We start from the raw sequence: 15609 nt of genomic DNA, 5'->3' as shown, positions 1-15609 counted from the left end.
TTAGTAGCACTCTCTGTCCGATTCAAACTGCATAGTTTGCAGAGCTCTACTTGGAGCAGATGCTGTTCCCCTTGAGTGAGCGAAAGATGCGTAGAGCAGAGGGAGACTCATATTCAGCCAGTGATTGGCCAATGTGTGCCTGCAATGAAAAAACAAGGGGGGCTGTGTTGAACAGAGAGTGTGTGAAAGAGACTGAATCCAAAGACTTTGTTGTCTTTTTACAGGCTGCCGTCATCACCTCTCGAACGTCCTCCGCAGTTTGAGTAATGTACTGTGAATAGCTGTGAACTGCAAGGTTCTTTGATGCATATTCATCTGCACTGGACAGGTTGGGGGAGGGGTAGAAACGCTCTAAATTCAATTGAATGATAACCTGATGACAGAGAGCTCTTGTAAAAACCAACAATCATTGTTTCAAGCCGTTCAGGCGCACTAGGCTGCAGCGCACACTTTGGCATATTAACTGGATTTGCCATCCGCTAGAATGAGGTTACATAATGCACAGTGCTAAAAGTGTTTAGTGTTAAAGGTTATACCATGCACTTGCGCAGTTCTTATACAAATGTAGTTATAGGATTGAAACAACATTTGCACAGAGGAGCTGTTAAACTAATGTTATCAGGTTTGTTGTTGTATTATGTTATGAATATTTTTGGCTTGGGTTCCTCCTGTACAAGGCTATAGATCTTTCTTTTTTTTTCAGGGAAAAATATATGCCTGAAAGGTGCAGGACGAGTTGGGTTAACGTTTTATACTTAATACTTATACTAAACTACTGATTTAAACAAACCCCTAAAATTGAGACCGTCCCTTCATAGCATTCAATAAGTGCGCTGTAGTCACCACTCACAGTTGAAAGAGCCAATCGCCTTTATCATAGAAGCATTACATGTTTGTTTACATTTGAATGCTCATTAGCTTTAATTGATCAACTGGAAAAAATACCATTTTATTTGCATTACTGGAGCTAAAGAAGCGCAACATACAATATCAATGTTATCAGACCCTTTGAAAAACATGCCAGTGACGCCATTTCTGCAAAATGTTACACTGTTTCAATCATGTTTCGCGACACTTTAAAAAAAGTTTAATTAAATGTCTAATGAGTGGTGCTAACTGTGTTTTCACACCGCTGGCGGCAAGAACGCGTCAAAGTGGCCGGAAGCCATTAATTTTCAATGAGAGCCGGCGTCGAGGGCGGTGCGGAGCGTCTTAGACGGCGAGAGCGGCGAGAAGAATTGAAATCAAGTCAACTTTATGGTAATAAGCTATGACGTGGTTCGGCGGCAACCAATCGGAATGTAGAAGTCCTCCGCCTGAGAGGATACCTGAGAACACAATCCTGTAAACTTTGGTTCCGACCATATTCGTTCCTAAGCAAAAAGGAGGAAAAGTTAATTATTTCTGTTGCGGGTTTCCCGTTATTGTACGACTTGTCCCTGTTTACAAAAAGGGACATTAATAAAATGAACAACGCATGGAAAAAGGTGTCTGAAATTGTTGGTGTTTTGTTACTTTCACATTTAAAAGATTTCATTAGGTTAACTTATACCCTACGTGTGACCAGTCTGCACAAAATAGGATACTGATTTATGTTCAGTTCTTATTTGCTTTGCAGCTCCTTTAAATAAAGTTTTTAAAAAAATCACCTATTCTAAAATCTACGTCAGAGCGTCCCCGATATCACGGCGTCGGTGGCAGGCGCTCTCGTGAACTGCACAGTAAGAGCATGTTTAGTTTGATCTGAAACAGATGAACATGAAAATAAAAAAATGTTTTGCATACCCTTCCCAAGACCCAACCAGTAGTGTTAACGAAGGCAAACATAAGATATAAATGCATTTGCTGAAGCAACTGTGCCATTTTTGCTTGTTTCTACAAGTCTTTGAGCTCTTTTATTGTGATTTGTACCGGACTGTTCCACATTGCAAGTTTACTACATCAGAATTGCCATATGAGGTTGGTTATGTTTCCACCAAAGCGCTTTCAAGCGGCTGGCATATTTTTCCACTTCTTTTCAATGGGAGTGCCGCGTTTTTAAAACGGCGGGAGAAAAAGTAAGTGGCAGTAACAACTTTTTTTACTGTTCATACAAATTATGATTGCAGGGGCAGTTTATCGATTATTAAAGAGGTTTTGCTCATTTAGAAGTATACCTAGTAATAGTGTACCTAATGTATTTATATGTTGTTTAGTAAAAGTATAGGTAGAGGCAGGATTTTTTTTTTTTTGAGCCTATGTTGAAATTTTACAGTTCCAGAGATTTCAGTTCTTCTCCTTTCAAATACCTAGGAGTTGTAGTTGACTTGATTTTGCTGTTTGCCGCCAATACCAAGATGGCCGCCAAGTGGTCTGACTGACTTTTAAAAGGGACTTTGAGCTTTACGATTTACATTCGCTCATACCAGTCATGACTAGACTGGTTTGCAGAGTATGGTCCGATGTTATGGCCTGTTGCAGTTTGTCTATTTATAGTAAGAGCAATAAAAGTTTACACCTCTCTGTAGGAAAGGCCCACACGTCAGGTGCTGTTATGATGACGCACGACAGGTCAATGTACTTGATGATTGTGAAGGCAGATTGTGTAGCCTAGGCACCGAAAGGTTGCCCCCTGAACCTGTACTAACCTGGCAAGAGCTGGTGTTGCCATAGTTATTTTCTTCAGTAGTAGCCTAGTAGTTTTGTTTGTACTGCTTGAATAGTCACCCTGACCACGATGCAAATGTTGATCTCTCAAACAGAGTAATCTGGATGGTACATTTTGAAAGGGTCAAAGTAAAGATGTACTTGTGTGCTGAATTGCGAGTATACCTGCCAAAGTCGGGTGACTCATTGAGTGTTTGTGTAAGGCCATCTATGGCTAAGTCTTCTCTGTCCACAGGTCAGAACAAGTTTTCATCCTGATTAGGGTGGACACAGTATTATATTCTATAGATAGCCCTTGTAGCTGCAGCCCTGGTCAGTCCCTGTCAACCCCATTGGTGCTGTGTCATCACTTTCAGGGCCAAATTTGACCCACTTTACTGACACACTAAATCTAATCACTTTAGCCAGAACTGAAGCAGTAGCTCTTATGGTCATTTTCAAGAAAAGCAAGCAGTTATAGGCAAACTAGATGAGTTGCATCAACCGGACCAGAATAGAGGGGCAACATTTTTGCATGTGCTGTTCCAGTCGGCAACAGTTGTGTTGATCTGGAATGTTTTCCGCCTGCACAAGTGCTAAAAATAGCGCAACGGTCACAAAAAATAAAAATAAAAAGATTACTGGCGGATATCCCGCACGGCTTCAGTAGTTCTGTGCAAATGTCCCACTCGGCGGCGTGACCCACAAAATCCATGCATGTTCGTGCTGATTAAGTAGGTTTATGTTGATTAAAATGTGGCCCTTTTTATGATGAAAATTATCATTATCTCATCCTCATGGCGTTCCAAACATGTATGATTTTTTTCTCTTGTGCAAAACAAAAGATTACCGGTAAATAAATAAAAAATATTGTCCACGCAATTAAAGTCAGTGGTCATAAATCTCATTGGACCCCATTGACTTTCAAACAGTGGAAACAATCTTCAAAATAACTGTGTGTGTTCTGCTGAAGATCATAAAGTTTGGAATTACATGATGAGAGTGAGTAAATTATGACTGAATATTCACTATCACTTTAAGAATATTAAGTAGACTGGCCTAGACCTTCGGTCAAGTATTTCTCCTCATGTACCATTTCTAGAGCAAGTGCAACAGGAAGGTGACGGTAAACCCTAAATGAGACTAAAGGTGATAAGCAGGTGAAAGCAGCCTTTGCTTAGACTGATGTAAGTGGAATTGAGCTGAAAGGCATTTATGGTCAGTGTAGTTGAGAGGCAGTGTGAACCACCAGGTTACGTTTACAGTGGAGAATTGCTATTTCTGTCTCTTCCATATCTCCAGTATCTTTCTAGCATTTATCTTCTGCTGTTTATTGTCTTCTGTTTGGGAGTCTTTGTGTTTGGTCTTTTGGTATGTGTGAGTGGGCTGTGTGTGTGTGTGTTATATAAATATTTCTTTCCTTCTTTCTACCATCTTTATAGAGCAGCCCAGTTCTGTTTTTATAGAGTGAATCTCAAGAAAACATGTTTAGGTAACATTTTTACCCTAATATCAAAAATGGAACGGATGTGTGTGTGACATTTTCATGAAAAATCTGCACATCTGCCAATTTTCCATTACCATACATTTTGAGTTTTTACTTTTGAGTTTTTGTTTTGTAATTCCTGTTGTTCTCAGTGGTCATTCTCATTATTTTACCAATGTCTTAGTAACATTAATTATCAAAAAATATAAATTTTACTGCAGTAAAATTAATTAATTATACAATTACACACCAATATTTTAATGACAATTAAGCATATTTTTCCACCAAAATAAATGTTTATATAATTATATTTAGATTAATAATCGTAATTTATATTGTATTACTTTAATGATACACTCGTAATTACCATAATATTTAAGTAATATTAAAAATAATTTTGATAACATTATATTGTTAAGGTAATGGAAGTTATTGAAAAATACAATTGTCATCACCATAATAATATTTACTTTACCTCAATGCAAAATAAAATCATTATCATTGACATATGATAATATATTGACATAATTGAAATATATCCTTCATTGTGTATTTTCTGTCATTAGTGTCATCAGATTATTATTATTATTTATTTATTTTTGCAGAAGGATTTCTCTCCAATCTTCTGCCTTCCAAATTCACACAATTCTTATTTCTTTCTCGTTTGTTTTTTTTTTTTTTTTTTTTTAAAGGGTGGAATATTATCCAGACATGTCTAGGTTTCATGAGATTCACTGTATAACAAGGGGTGCTCAATCCTGTTCCTAAAGGTCAGCATGCGAAGCTTATCTCTAAATCTATTCAATTACACCTGAACCAATTAATCAAGATCTTCGGGATATACTTGATAATTACAAACAAGTTGGAGCAGAGTTAGAACTGAACTACTGAAGGCAGTTCTCCAGCATTGGGCACCCCTCTCTACAACATTTAGATCATCTGGACACAAGTCTTTAATTTCCACCTTTATTCTTTATGTGTCTTGAGTATTTTGTGCACTTTGGCATCATAATTGTGTTGTGCAGGTTGCAGTTCCCACAGTTGGCCCTGCGGCGGCGACTAGGCCAGCTGAGCTGCATGTCCCGGCCTACTGCCCGCCTTCGCTCATGGCCTCTGTCCTTCCTCTACTACATCCTGCCCTTTGGAGCGCTCAAACCTCTCGCCAAAGTAGGCTGGAGGCCCACAAGCAGAGTAAGTACAGGTGGAAACATCAAATCGAGCCCACAGACTGATGTTGTGTGTGTTTGAGTGTGCAAAATCTCACTATCCAGAGACATAAATGAAATCCATCAGTGTGTAATCAATGTATTATGTGTTTTTGGGATTTGTTATGCAAGACAGGTATTACCTTATTGATGATGCTGTGATAGTAATGTCTGTAATTATGGGAGGCATTACTGGAAACATTACGGAATAACGGCCTAGATCTGGGATCAGTTCTCTGTTTTTTAACCCAAAGAAATGAAACCTCAGAACTGATGCAAGGTCAGCAGAAAGAGCTGCTGCTATCAGCAGATGGCTTCTTGCATATGGACCCGCTGAGCTCCATTGGGGCTGAATGTGAAAAGAGCCATTGTCCCATGGTGCAGCTCTGAACTGAGGAACACTTTGTCTCTAAACCCGGTCGAGGGCATCGTGCCACGGTGGTTCTGACACCACTATTGTTCAGTTCCCACGAAAAAATTGCCAGTCAGCCCATGCTGATGCTCAGAATCACCATACCATATACCATATCTCCAGTGGCAGACAGGAAGTTACAGAGAAATTGAAAAAAATGTGTTCGTTAATGTAAAGCTGTAGTTCTTTGGAGATATATGGCCTGTGCGATGTAGCTAAAACATTTATCACGATATAATGTTTCAATATCGTTCGGTACATCAATTATTATTGACATTTAAAAAAAATAAAAAAATAAGTAGAAAAGTTTGAATTTAAACCACTTTAATATATATATATATATATATATATATATGTTATCCACATTAACAAATTTTTAGCAGTCAAAAATAAAATATAAACAAAAATATCATCTTTATGTCTTATATTAAGATAAAACAAGTGTTAAAGAAACTTGAACCTAAATAAAATGTTACAAAATGTGTGCCATGTTAAAGTGTAAACGTAGAACAATCAAGGCAAACTTTGTGGTAGATCAACATCTGTAGGGGTGTAACGGTTCACAAAACTCACGGTTCAGTTCGATACAGCAAAAAGAAATGCCAGAGAAATTTCCTTTTGATTTTTTAAAATGTATATATTTATTAAAACATAAATTGTTTAAATAAGTGTGTTTTCATACATCTTGAAAATGTGTTTTATAAATGGGGGTTATCTTTAAAGGATGAAAAAATAATGTTTTGGTCGTCACATTAAAAAATAACATTTAAATATGATAATATTTGAGTTTTGAAGTGCTGGAAAAAGATGTGACGTACTTGAAAGCATTTCACTATTCCTGCCAAACTTCCATGGTTACAGTTAGTGTTACATTAGATCCATGTGGAATGTTGCTGATCTGTGGACTTAAAGCCTATAACTAGTTCATTCATGGCACAATGTTTCTCCTGGTTTCCACGTCAGTGCTGTTTGATCCGTTAATAACAGGGAAATTTGATCCGTTAATAACAGAGAAATTTGAAAGCTTCTCACTAGATCTCGCAGCGATATACCCAATTACTTCTGTGGTGAATTCAAATGCTTACTTTACTGGATCTCTTAGCGCTATGAGCTAAATAGCTCTGAAAATGACTTGAACGCACCTGACGTCATAAACACCACTTCCCAACTCGTAAATATGAACTTCACAGGGGGACTTGAACACGCTGAGTTCTTCATTTTAATTATTTTAATTTTAAAAAGTAATTGATTGTTAATATTTGGAAGAGCTTACTATAAACGTATCAATCTTGGCATAATATTTATTTTCTGTTTCAAAATGTGAGAAGGTAAAATGACACACTTTGTGGATTAAAGAGCCTTTTCTGGGTCAGGCAACATTGCTCATCCTTAACTTCCTGCTTGTTAAACCCATAAAACTATCATCTACAACCCACCACCCTGAAAGACTCCCAAGAGTCCGCATTTAGCTTCCTGTCCGTCAGCTGGGATTGAAGCTAACTACAGTAATCCACTTACACTGAACACCCAAGCCAGCTCCTGTCATACATCAGCCTCTGTACTATCTGTAGCACTGATCTAGGATCACTTCTTGCCCACATCAATAATGATCAGTGAGATACACTGATCTAAACACTAAGAATCCAAACACTGGCGCACGTGGTGCACTGCCACATGCAGCTGCTAGACTTAATACAACAGGTTGTAAAACACCTTAGATGCTCACCTGCATTAATTGAGTGTACACATCCTTATCATTATCCTCAAAATAATTTTTAAAATGTATATTACAAGGTAAAAAGCATTTTTATTATTCATAAATATCATTATTTTTGGGGAGTCACACCATTTTGCTTTCTGAACTAACCTTGCCTTGTCACGCAAAGGTCAAATTATTTGACTGGAATATTTTCAGTTGCCAAAATTTTGGTTCATTACAAAGATTTTCCATTCAAAATCAGATATGGGATATTCCTACTTAATATTTGACTTCTGATAATAAAGCATTCTGTTGTCAAATGATGTATGAAGAAACACAGTGGTGATCACAAAAGTGCCCCTATTATGCTATTTTAAAGGTTTCTAATTTAGTTTTAAAGGTCTCCTACAACAGGTTTACATGCATTCAAGGTCAAAAAACACTTACATTTTCTCATAACATTGCAGCATCACCTCTTTTCTCAATGTCTGAAACTGTTCAAGTAAGGATCCAGTCTCTTTAAACCCCTCCTTTACAAGACCTTAGTCTGCTTTGATTGGTCAGATCTGTTGTGATTGGTTTAACCAAATTGGTCTGAATGGAAACGCACATTACATCTGTATTTCAGCTCCGGAGGATTCCTCAGCACTTGCATACACAGTGATATGAACCATAATGGTGTTTGTTTTTTCCCTGGCTCAAACTAGTATGGTAAAACTGTGTCGTCTTGTCATGACAACAATGCAAACTAAACTCTTCCAGGCCTCAAATACAACAACTACAGTGTTTGAGGATGGGTCAAAGTCTTTGCGGGCAGCCAATGAAAACTATAGGCTGGAATTATGCAAATGTGTTACAAACCTACTTAGGTTTGTCATATTATGACTAATTTCGTCAGTTCAGAATCAATTCTTTCCTTAAGGATACAATAACTTTAACTTTGCAGACCTTTAACATTCACAAACGCCTATATTATACCCTGCATGAAAGGTCATTTTCTAAAAAAGCATAATAGGGGCACTTTAAGTGTGCTTGCGTTCCTCTCTGTGAACGTTTGCTGTTGTGTATTATAAATATACTTGTGCATGTCTTCAAACCCTGTGTCTCTTGGGTGTAGGTTACAATCTACAAGACCATACCCACACGACTGCTCTCCAGAGCCTGGGGTCGCTTGAACCAGGTGGACCTTCCCACTTGGTTACGGAAACCCATCTTCAGATTGTATATATGGACTTTTGGAGTCAACATGAAGGAAGCGGCCGTGGAGGATTTACAGCACTACAGAAACCTGGGCGAGTTTTTTAGGCGCAAACTCAAACCTCAGGTCCGGCCAGTGTGCAACTCGCACTGCGTGGTGAGTCTGGGTTTGTAACCGTAGAAAGAGGCATTCTTTGAATTTCCATTCACTTTCATTCATATGCAAACCCAGGAGAAGTGATACACATGCGGATTGAATTTTCATTTCACGCTCTGTGTGATAGTTTAGGTTCGGTGACCTGCAAGCTTATATTGGCTTTAAACAATAAAGGATCTAAAAATGGGATGTTTTTGTATAGATGACATATGAAATTTAATTTTAAAAAGGAGCTACATTTCTGGCTTTTCTACAGTAGCCCTCGAATGTTACATAATTTCCTGTTGCCTATATTTGTTATGGGGTCTGAAATAATTGCATGCTTAATCTAAAGTTTATTTCCAGCTAATCATGTCAGTTTTTAATTTAGTTTGAATAAACATTGAACATACAATATATTAACACAATGAATGACCATTCGCTCCACAGATCAGTCCGGCTGATGGCAAGATCCTTCATTTTGGGCGTGTGAAGAACTGTGAGGTAGAGCAGGTGAAGGGAGTGACCTACTCCCTGGAAACGTTCCTCGGGCCGCGCACCTGGACAGAGAGTTTAACAGCTAACAGAAGTAAGTCTCAATAAATGTGTCATTGATCCAGAAACATGTCCTACTTGGTCAAAAGACCTTTGATTATGGATCTTGTTAACACTAGACAATTTGGATACAAGGTTTTCTGAGTAACCAAATCATTTTTAGATTGTAAACATGGCTTATGCCCAGTACACATTGTATGATTTTGGGCTGTCCCAGACAAAAGGTGACCAATCGTGGAGATTTCTGTGGTCTTGGTTCCTAACTGGTGGTCCTACGTCATACAGTGATAAAGGTTCAAAGACGGCCGCTGTCACGGTCTTGCGACCAAAGATGGCTTGCGATAATTTTACATCTGTCAGTGTCAGAAAAGTATCATGATCATCTCAGTGTGTTTGCTGCTACGACCTACGTCTACTGACTAGCCAATAAAAGTGCAGCATGAAATGGCACATTGATCAATGTGATGTGGCGCTAACTTAAAACTACTTGCCTCAAGCTCCATTTGCAAAATTGGCATGCCAAGTTGGCCTATTTTCCCTAGCCATGGCCGCATCCATATTTCTCTTTCGCCTCGTTTTTTTTTTCAGCGCACATAAAAAACACAATTGCCAAAGTGATTAATTTTGCTCCATTTGTTTACCACTAGCGCATGCTGATGACGTTTATTTCTTCTGTGCTAACTTGCGTTGTAGCTAGGGCTGTGCGATATTGAAGAAAAATGCGATATTCGATATGCGATACGATAATGCTTAAAGTGTGTAAAATAAACTTAAATTATCTTTAAAATATATTTAAAATTATATAACCTACATGTTTCACATTCTTTTTATGACAAGAAAACATCCTTATAACTTCTGAAAGTGGACATCAGTGTTTTACTGTAGCATAATAAGTGTTATTTTAACATCAGTGTAAACCACAGGGTTTCAGGTTATCCTACATTAGGTTTATTTAATAAAAGATACTGAATCATAAAATAAAATAAAACATTGCTTAGTTTTCACTGTATGAATTAAATATATCCTGATACTTATCAAAGCTAAAAAAAAAATATTTTGTTCATGACCCCATTTATTGCAAGCTGTTGCGATATGCATATTGCGATATATACATTTGCGATATATTGCGCAGCCCTATAGCTTATGATTCAATGGGTGTCATCATCGTATAGTCTACATACATGTTGCACAGTGTCATTTGTAATGATCCATAGGATTGCCGAAATCGCACAGTCTGTAGCAGGCATAAGGAAAGAATCACAATTGCAGCAAGTAGTGTCACTCACTCAAAATCAATTTACATGCACATTCAGCAGAAAATAAGACGTGTACTGATTGCCGCAACAGTGGCAAAGCAGCTTGGATCCTATCCGCTTTCAGTCCGGGATCCGGTTTAGTTCCCTTATTAGTGAAAGTTCATATAACAGAGATTGGCATTGAAGAAAGACGTGACATGTGAAGCCAACAATAAATAAGGGCTGAATTGTACATTATTGTACCGTAAGACAACAGCAGTTTGAATGGAAAGTGTTTGTTTTCTTTCTTTCGTCATTTTAAAATTTGGTATACATTTTGAGATGTTTTGCTCCACAGTCTGTACTGTGCATTTCTGGATCACTGTATGGTTGTCTGTAATTTAAAATACTTGTTTTCTATTTTAATATATTTTGAAATATAATTTATTCCTGTGATGCAACGCTGAATTGCTCTTCAGTCAGTGTCACATGATCCTTCAGAAATCATTCTAATATGTTTTTTTCAGGATGAATAGAAATTTCAAAAGAACAGCATTTATTTGAAATGGAAACTTTTATAACATTATACATTTCTTTACTGTCACTTTTGATCAATTTAATGTGCCCTTGCATAATAAAAGTATTAATTTGTTTAAAAAATATATGTATACAACTGACCCCAATCTTTTGTTCTGTAGTGCAGCTCTAAAATCGGAGGAAAATTATAGATTGATATGAATATTGAAAGCACTAAGCCTAAAATCTGATCCGACCAACAAAGAACATCATGCTAAGCTTATAGACCATGTGATATAAACACTCTAATATATTTCATATTTTATTTCCTGACAACTATTGAACAATTGAATCATCTCCGTTTTATTTTTCTTGTCCTGTTCAGATGAGGATGACCCTGGCACATTCCAGGATGCCCTGGTCACTACGGAGGGGAATGAGCTGTTTCACTGTGTAGTTTATCTGGCTCCAGGTGACTACCATTGCTTCCACTCGCCTACAGACTGGAGGGTGGCACACAGACGGCACTTCCCAGGTCAGCGGCTTTATATCTCTGTTATTTTGCTTTGCTTTCTGAAAATATGATTTGTTGTTAAAAAGATTAATCAACATGGACTTTAGGTCTTAACTGCTTAAGTTATAAGCGTCTTTTCTAATCTGATGGTGACTGAGCAGTGCGATACCATCAGTGCCTGGTTACATAACTGAAGCATGGCTTGTGGTCTGATATGTATGTTCATAGGTTCTCTGATGTCGGTGAACCCAGGAGTTGCACGATGGATCAAGGAACTTTTCTGCCATAATGAGCGGGTGGTCTTGAGTGGGGAGTGGACGCACGGCTTCTTTTCACTCACAGCTGTAGGAGCGACAAATGTGGGATCTATACGCATCTATTTTGACAAGGTTAGAACCGTTTTGCTCAGATTAAGTTCATAGCTAATTATTAAAATGCCCATATTGGTAAATGGTAAATTGCTCTTATTTAACTCCTGTAGAAGAATGAGAGTTAAAAGCAATAGTTCCAAAAAGCCAATAATCTATCATATGACGCTGGACCACAAAAAACAGTCACAAGACGCACATGTTTATTTGTGGCAATAGTCAACAATACATTGTATGGGTCAAAATGATCTTTTATGTTAAAAAAAGTAAAGATCATGTTCCGTGAAGATATTTTGTAAATTTCCTACCGTAAATATATAAAACATATGTTTATGTGAGTGAATGCAGCACAATCGCAAACCAAAATGGACAACTTTAAATTTCTCAATGTTTTGTTTTTTGTTTTGTTTTTTGCACCCTCAGATTCCAGATTGTCCTATCCTAACAAACCATACATCAATGGAAAGCTTATTTATTCAGCTTTCAGATGTATTAAATCTCAATTTCAAAAAATGTATCCATGTGACTGGATTTGTGGTCCAGGGTCACATATAGTATGGTATAGAATATGCTCATGCACGAGGAAAAAGGGCTTGTAGATTAAAATGTTTTTCAGCGAACATTTATCATGTTGATAATTTAAAGTCCTTTTAGAGAATTTTCTGTATCAAATATACACAAGTATGATACAGTAGGCTATAGGGTGAAAAATCTTTAAGTCTTTTTTTAACAAATTTGTCTGTGTTTAAATGGATTCAATTATTAATTTTCTTAAGGATAAAAAATCTATCTTGGTTAATGCTGTAAACTATGTAGGGAGCCCTTACTTACATATATAATATTAAAGGTTGCAAATAACAACAGAGCGTACATTATTATATTAAGTTGCTATTTATTTTTAGATATAAGAATAATCAACACTCATAAAAACCTTCTAAATCTAATTATAAACTTAAATATGTACTCTAATTAATTTTTGAAATATAATCATTTACACAAAGGGCTGGTTTAACTTGTTTTCATGACAAATTTATTTAAACGCATTACTAGGTTAAGTAAATCTAATGAATAGGCTAATATAGTGCATATATACAAAATGCTTCTCTAGAGTTCACTTCTAGCGAACCAACCTGCTGCCGACACTAAATGCCTGAGGTAAATGTATTGCTACGTGAGATTATTCTCAAGCTGTTTGATTGATATCTTTCTGCATTTGAAGAGATGTAAACATATCGATCGATCATCTCTTCTGCGCTTTTTACTGGTTGCAAACAGCGTTGTATTACCGCACACGCCCCCTTTTGGTGTGGATCACCTGTGACTGACTGTATTCGTCTGGTTACTGCATGCACCGAACCGTGACGTCCGTACCGTATGGTTCGGGATGTATACATGTTCCATTACACCCCTAATAAATGAACAATATAGTCGTCCAGTTTGAAATTGTTGACTACAAACATGGAGGGAACGCTGCGACGGACAAACCTCCTTGTTAACTAATCTTTGCAGTCGACACCATTATATCTAAAAGTTTGCTAAGAAGCATTTCCTTCTGAAGCACGATGGTATTTGACTGGTCAAGCGTATCAAAGCAGACTGGTGAAACTGATACTAAAATTTAACACCTAGACTACTGGTGCTGATATTTAACAGTTTCCTATAATAAATAGGGCTGGGTAACGAGTCTCGATACTTTTCAGGTACCGACCGAATTGCCTCGATACTATCGAGTATCGAAAAATGACATGTTCGGTTCCAGATTTCGATACCTAAGGAGTTAACTCGTCAACGTCAGTGCTCAAACAAATACATATGAAATGCACGACACACATTAAGTCGCTCACGCACATACACGCAAACTCTACACACACGAGACGTTCCGCGCACATACTCATGAGACGTGCGCGCGCACGCACAAGCTCTCCACGCGCATACTTATATGAGACGCGCGCACGCACAAACTCTCGACGCGCATAATAATATTATACGCGAGCGCACACACACACACACAAACTCTCCGTGCACATATTCATATGAGACGCGAGCACACACACACATAATACCTTAGAGATGTGGAAAAGTCGATCAAAAGTGTGGGTACATTTCTCCAGGCTCGATGCCAACAGCGCGCGATGCAGTATTTGTGGTAAAATAATTGCTGCAAAGACCGGTACCACGACAAATATGATGAAGACCTTGACAGTGCACGGAGTAAACATAAGTACAGAAAGTTGCTCCGTCTTCGACTGGTAAATGAAGAGCTACCTTGTTGATCACTTAATCATAAATAATAACCTACTGAATGTACACTGCCGTTCAAAAATGTGTTGGTTAGTACAAATTTTTTTTCAGTAAGGATGCATTAAAGTTATCAAATGCGACATTAAAACATGTGTAATGTTATAAAATATTTAGTTTTTAAATAAATGCTTTTGTTTTGAATTTTTTATTCATCAAAGAATCATAAAAAAATGTATCATAGTTTCCAAAATATTTAGCAGCAAACTGTTTTCATATTTCTGAAGGGTTATGTGACACTGAAGTAATGATTTTGAAAATTCAGCTTTGACATCACAGGAATAAATTTATATTTTGAAATGTATTCAAATAAGATTTTAAATTGTAATACTATTTCACAATATTGCTTAGGTTTTACTGTATTTTTTATTTTAAAAATTCAGCTTTGGTGAGCATGAACAAAACATTTTTTGTTCCTTTGTGCACTGGCTAAGGAGCATGAGTCAAACTGAAAAAATAAAACCAAAGTTTTTCTGAGGTAATGTGTTATGTAATCTTGTTAAAATGGATTTCATAAAATTGGTATCGAAAAAAGTATCGTTAGGAACCGGTATCGAAACTGAGGTATCGAAATTGGCACCGGATCGAAAGATTTTGAACAATACCCAGCCCTAATAATAAAAGGTGTGTTATAAAGACACCAATACAGATTGAAGAGGCTGAAAGTTGCGCTTCAGTATATCCAGAGTGCATGGGCTAAGTTTATAATTCATCTTGGTTCATAAGGTCATAGCTGTTCGATTTAGAAGTATTGTGGTTGTGCAACATCTAGTTCATGGCATCCAGCTGCTTGTTGAGCCATTTTTGTTCCGCAACTATTTTTAAAGCAGTCATCTGTTGGGTCTGGCAGGCTCCCAGGACTAAGTAACACACCATAAAAAAATCACCAAAAGATGGTTCTTCAGCCCGCTCCACAACACCTTACAGATGAACCTGTGGATTTTGCGTAAATTCAGGAACATTGCTCACAGCAGGCGATTAGTCCAGCGGCGCTGAGATGTTGTTCACAAAATATTTGCTGCTTTAAAGGCTGTGGCAGCGACGCTTTAAATGAAACTTCTTGGACAGGCTTTTACGATGCTGACCGTAGCAGTGTATTTGTTTGCTATAACAAAACCAAAAAATCTTAAAATAAAACGCAGCCTAAATATTAGATAAATTACCTTAGTTTGAGATGATATTGTTTGAAATCGTCACCAGTTTGTTCTTCCTTATATCAGGGCCTATATTGTTTAATTGCTGTATAGCCACAGAATCACTCTTGTTGGCGTATGGTGTATTTTCTGTAAAACCACTTGTGGTTTTTCAGCATTAGCAGAATATTGAGCTACACTGCTAAGAGTGGATTTGGCCTCATTCGTAA

The 15609-nt window shown here is 37.3% G+C and overlaps 1 protein-coding gene across 4 annotated transcripts in view; it reads left to right on the top strand.

The window, feature by feature from the left end:
• pisd (phosphatidylserine decarboxylase) overlaps positions 1-15609 on the top strand; it is a 37010-nt gene that overhangs the window by 19739 nt on the left and 1662 nt on the right. For 3 of the 4 annotated variants that reach the window (XM_079607300.1, XM_079607298.1, XM_079607301.1), the window contains 5 exons: positions 5137-5302; positions 8545-8781; positions 9211-9349; positions 11452-11601; positions 11809-11969. In XM_079607300.1, the coding sequence (XP_079463426.1) occupies positions 5137-5302; positions 8545-8781; positions 9211-9349; positions 11452-11601; positions 11809-11969 (853 nt within the window). The remainder of the gene's footprint in view (positions 1-5136; positions 5303-8544; positions 8782-9210; positions 9350-11451; positions 11602-11808; positions 11970-15609) is intronic. The other variant, XM_079607299.1, reaches the window with a different exon arrangement.

Source organism: Phoxinus phoxinus (genome assembly GCF_949152265.1).
Source record: "Phoxinus phoxinus genome assembly, chromosome: 3".
NCBI lineage: Eukaryota > Metazoa > Chordata > Actinopteri > Cypriniformes > Leuciscidae > Phoxinus > Phoxinus phoxinus.
Note: the sequence above shows the minus strand (reverse complement) of the source record. Positions and strands in the feature narration are given on the sequence as shown.